Below are 5097 nucleotides of genomic sequence, written 5' to 3'. Positions count from 1 at the left end.
AGCTGTTTATTGCACGGACCTTTTCCTTGTGCCATTTGCCGTAGCCAATCTTGTTGATGATTTGGCTGGTGGGGGTACCTGAGACTCTTTCTTGGACATCTGCCACAGTGATGGTTACCGGGGCTTGTTCAGGGAGGTTGCAGTGGTCCTCTCGTAGAGAGGTTAGCCACTGTGCATTGCTGTTGTGGGACGCCTCCCTTTCCCATATGCCTTTCCAGTATTGTTCAGTCTCCAGCCTTGGTGGGTCTGCTCTGTTGTTATTACCCTGCCATTGAGAGTACACTTTAGCTGGTTGGGTGGAGAAGAGCCGGTTAATCCTCCTGGCTTCATTCTCTCTTGTGTATCTCTTTAGGCGGCTGGCCAAGGCTTGGAGTCTTTGTTTGGCAGTTTCGAGTGCTTCTGGTGTGTGTGTGTGTGTGTGTGTGTATATATGTGTATATATATATACACACACAAATATTTTTTATTATAATTATTTTCTCGCAAAAATGTGAATAAAGTGTAACAACTTTGCCGAAACACGTTTGAGCTTTCACGGTGTCCGTAGTTCTCCAGATAAGCGCGCTGAACAAGTGCGAGCTAGCTACACGCGTATTTTGCCGACTGGGCTGTGAGAAGACGCAGGGGGAACGGTATCTGATGGGGAAACGCGGATCGATGTAACAACGGGAAAGCCGGTTTTTGACATTTCTCTGACGGTTTACTTATTTTAGCATAACTCCGGTTTTACTTGGCCTATTAACGCAATTTAAAAACTGGTGTGTAATTTATAATGTGCACTTTAAGCACAAGTTGAAAGTGAGACTGGGGGAGGCGGAGTCTTGCTGCTACGCCGTCACAAATCAGACTAGTAAAACACTGACTTGGTCTCACCTCTGCTGTGTAGGAATGCCCTGTTGTTACAAGTCAGTCATCGGGGCCGGGGCCCCCAGACCCCCTCTGGCTCCGCCCCTGCCTCTGATGTCATCCTGCAGCTTTTCCTGCAGGATGACATAAACCTCAAACATCTGCAGGTGGAGCTTCCCCTCGCAACTCAGAAATGCCTCAGACCAAAAAGTCGGTGAGCGGCACCAGTGGTCCGAGTCAGCCGGGCGACCCGGAGCCGGGCGACCCGGAGCCTCCACATCCACAGGAAGTGAGGCTGGGTGGAGGAGGAAGAGGCGGATTGGAGCCGGAGCAGGGAGACCCAGACATCGCGAAGTCCCCCAGTGACCCCAAGAAGTACAGGTGGGTCCTGGTCCCTGTCCCGGTTCTGGTCCTGGTTCTGGTCCCAGTCTCCAGCTGCTCTCGGTCTCTGCAGGTTCCTTGAACTCGGTAACGGACTCCGGGTTCTGCTGATCTCGGACCTCAGCAGGGCAAACGAGAACGAAGAGGGTCAGCAGGAGGAGAGCGAGGAAGAGGAGGACGAGGAGGATGAGGATGATGATGAGGAAGGAGAATCCAGTGCCAGCTCTGATGAAGAGGAGGAGGAGAGCGATGAGGAAGAGGAGCCGGAGCTGATGGAGGTGGACGAAGAAGATCGAACGAAGAAGAAGAGTTCAGAGAAACAGGTTAGACGATGAAGATGGAGGAAGAGATACCAGCTGTTCCCTCCCTCTCTCTTTCTCTATTTCTCTCTCTCTCTCTCTTCTCCCTCCCTCTCTCTCTCCCTCCGTCTCCAACAAACAGCTCAGAACGGCCTCCAACGATTACCTGTCAACTTTCTGCTCATCTAGCTGAACATGTGCTCTAACAACAGTAACGGCTATTGGCAGCTTGAAATTACAATGAACCAATCACAGCAGACATTACTCAGACGGCTTCCGGAGCTCTTAAAGTGATACACACAGTTATATTAGTCCATTTTCAACATAAAGATTCCTCAAATGGGGGTAATCTGGACAGATACGGATCAGCTGGTTGTGTTGCAGCAGCAGCGTTGCCTGAAGGTGGCGCTGCAGAGGTTCAGTCTGCAGCCTCACCTGCACAGGTAGAGGACATGGAGAATGACAGCGACTCAGACGGCGTTTCAATCGCAGAATCACAAACATCTAGTGGTGATTTTTACACTCTGGAGGAAATGAACAATTTTCTGGATGAAACGTTTGGAAAACACGTTAAAGTCATTGATTATTTTCCTGATGCGGAAAAATTGATCAAGAGCGTATTAATGGTACAGAAGATAGTTGGTTTTGAAATGTTGGATGAAAAGAAACGGTTCCGGTTGAAAAAGCACTTGGCAAATGTCCGGAGACAGTTATAAAGTAAAAGGTTGAAAACGGTTGAAAATTCAGAAAGAAGATGATGATTAGAGTGCAGGGGGTGACCTTCTCTACTGTCTGTCTTCACTCTTTTCCACCTGTATGAATAATATCAGGACATTAAATGTCAGCGGTGGGACGGATCCACATAAACAGATGGTTAGTTTAGAGACGATTAGGCAAAAGAAACTTGTTGTTTTTACCAGAGACACACAGACCATGGAAACGAGGTGGAGCAGGTCATCTGCTGCTGTAGCAGTTTTATTCTAACCAGGTTTGGACATTAATGTTGTTTCTTATACTGACTTTAGTCCCAGGAAGGGTCCTGGTGATCAGAGCAGAAATAGAAAAAAACCTTTTCTGTTTTATTAATATAATTTTTTCTATATATTTTTTGCAGCAGTCCAATCAAAATGAGTGTTGGGGGTTGGAACTGCAGCACTGCTAGTTTTATAACGGAACCGGGGAAGAACCTCGTCCTCCATCACCTTCTAAACCAGTGGTTCCCAAACATTTTCTGCGCCCCCCCTATGGATTACAAATGGCTGTCTAGTTGAAACGACGCATGTGGCGGGGGGGGTCGACTCTTTTGGGGGCAAAATGAATGTACGTAGCTAAAAATAGACACCAACATCGGTAGCCTACAAGGTTCTTGTTAAGCTTAAGGTTCTGTATTGCTATTAGCTAGTCATCTTTTAGCTAACATTACCTGCATCCAGCAGCTTTACTCAACTAAGTCGGTTAGTTTGGAGGGAAAAACTGAAAAGTTCTTTGCGTTTTGCTGGTTTGCTGCCGTGATTCTAACACAAACCTACGTAGCTCCGCACAGCAGCAGCAGGTCTCCTTCACAGGTGGAAACCCAGCGTCGTAGCGCTCATGTTGCGTTTAAAGGCGGCTCGGAAAAACAGGTTACAACATGTTAACGGATTAAACAGTTTTAACTGATAAAAATGACAGAGGACACAAATATGGGAAGTGTGGAAGCCTCTACTGTATCAAACTGACAGGAATAACAGAGTTGGCCATTCTAAGGTAAAAACCCAGCGCATGCAGTGTTCATGTTTTTTTTTTTTTCATCCAGACGGCTTCCCGCGCCCCCCCTGCAATGACACGGCGCCCCCCCTAGGGGGCGCGCCCCACAGTTTGGGAACCTCTGTTCTAAACTAAGTCAGTTAGGGTCCTAAACTAACCCTAACTAAGTTAGTTTAAGTCCTAAACTAACCGAGCAGGGTCAGACTGGACAGACTTTATCTCAGATAATTATAGGAATAAATTACCCACCTGTTTAATTTCACCAGTTGGGTTTTCTGATCATCACTTAGTTTACTTGGATTTTCTTTTTTCAAGCTACACTAGTATTGGCATTTTAATACCAAACTACTTGAAGACATTTTCTTTTGTCAAAGCTTTAGTAGTTTTTGGCGACTATGGAGAACAAAACAAGTTGAGTTTACATCTTTAACTGAGTGGTGGGAGGTTGGAAAGACTCAGATAAGAGTTTTTTGTCGACAATATACAAGTTTCTCTACAGCTAAAATTAAAAATGTGATTCATAAATTAGAAAATGAGATTAAAGAGTTAGAAAGTAATTTATGAGCAGATGTCATCCTGTTGTCAGGATGAAACATTTCCTCATTTAGTTATTGAATATTCAAGATTAAATCATCTTTTTGTCCTTTTAGGTCATTTGTTTGAACAGTTTCTAACTAGTTTTATTTATGGTATTATACAAGAAAGAAATTCACTGGCAATATGGTTATGGAGAGGAAACGAGCCGACCGTCCATCAGACGGATGTTTTATTTCCAGGTCCGTTTGGCTTTTTGGAGCTGCTGGACGACGTTGATGTTTGTTTCCGGTTCTCTGACCCTCCAGGCGGCGGCCGCTCTCTGTGTCGGCGTGGGCAGCTTCAGTGACCCCGATGACCTCCCCGGCCTCGCCCACTTCCTGGAGCACAGTGAGTAAAACAAGGCAGAACATTATGACCAGCGGCTGATCATGCAGGGAGCTCCCGAAGGCCTGATTCTGTTCTGGTTCTGGTTCTGTCTCCAGTGGTCTTCATGGGAAGTGAGAAGTTCCCAGCGGAGAACGATTTCGACGCGTTCCTGAAGCGTCATGGCGGCAGCGACAACGCGTCCACCGACTGCGAGCGGACCGTCTTCCAGTTCGACGTTCAGAGGAAGTTCTTCAGGGAGGCCCTGGACAGGTGAGCGTGGCCTCGGAACCGACCCGACCCGGTCCCACCCGGTCCTGATGGATCTCCTGTGCTCAGGTGGGCCCAGTTCTTCATTTGCCCTCTGATGGTCCAGGATGCTGTGGACCGAGAGGTGGAAGCCGTGGACAGCGGTGAGTCCCGGTTCTGACCCAGGTCAGCATCTCTAACAGGTGTGCTCAGCTTCCTCTCTGGTTCCGGTTCTGTCCTCAGAGTACCAGTTGGCCCGGCCGTCTGATTCCCATCGTAAGGAGATGCTGTTTGGCAGTCTGGCCCGACCCGGACATCCCATGACCAAGTTCTGCTGGGGTGAGCTGCGGTTCTGATCTGGTCCGGCCCGACCAGCCCGGTCGGTCCGCTGTTTGGTTCTGTCTGAGTTCAGGGTGGATAAACACTGAGATTCTGTTGAGGAGCGATCCGACCAGACCTGTTGCACCGGCTGCAGCCGGCCACTGGGGGGAACCTTGGTGCTGGGGCAGAGCTCCAGGGCCCAGATGGGGCCCAGGTGGGGCCCAGGTGGGATTTCAGCGACCCAAGCCTCTATCAGGCTGGAGTTGTGGCCGCTGCTCATGAGCGCAGTGTGTCGGGTTACATGGGTCGCCCAGTTACAAGACCAACTGACTTTAGTGACAAATATTGAATAAAA

General features: G+C 48.3%; 1 protein-coding gene across 3 annotated transcripts in view; it reads left to right on the top strand.

The window, feature by feature from the left end:
• Positions 1 to 5097, top strand: part of LOC106959795 (nardilysin-like) — a 30244-nt gene that overhangs the window by 10076 nt on the left and 15071 nt on the right. For 2 of the 3 annotated variants that reach the window (XM_015052575.1, XM_015052577.1), the window contains exons 2-7: positions 1014 to 1227; positions 1301 to 1550; positions 4115 to 4196; positions 4292 to 4445; positions 4512 to 4585; positions 4665 to 4760. In XM_015052575.1, the coding sequence (XP_014908061.1) occupies positions 1040 to 1227; positions 1301 to 1550; positions 4115 to 4196; positions 4292 to 4445; positions 4512 to 4585; positions 4665 to 4760 (844 nt within the window). In that variant the 5' untranslated portion in view covers positions 1014 to 1039. The remainder of the gene's footprint in view (positions 1 to 1013; positions 1228 to 1300; positions 1551 to 4114; positions 4197 to 4291; positions 4446 to 4511; positions 4586 to 4664; positions 4761 to 5097) is intronic. The other variant, XM_015052576.1, reaches the window with a different exon arrangement.

This window comes from Poecilia latipinna, unplaced genomic scaffold, assembly GCF_001443285.1.
Source record: "Poecilia latipinna isolate Pla-1442-1.1 unplaced genomic scaffold, P_latipinna-1.0 Scaffold1118, whole genome shotgun sequence".
Taxonomy (NCBI): domain Eukaryota; kingdom Metazoa; phylum Chordata; class Actinopteri; order Cyprinodontiformes; family Poeciliidae; genus Poecilia; species Poecilia latipinna.
Note: the sequence above shows the minus strand (reverse complement) of the source record. Positions and strands in the feature narration are given on the sequence as shown.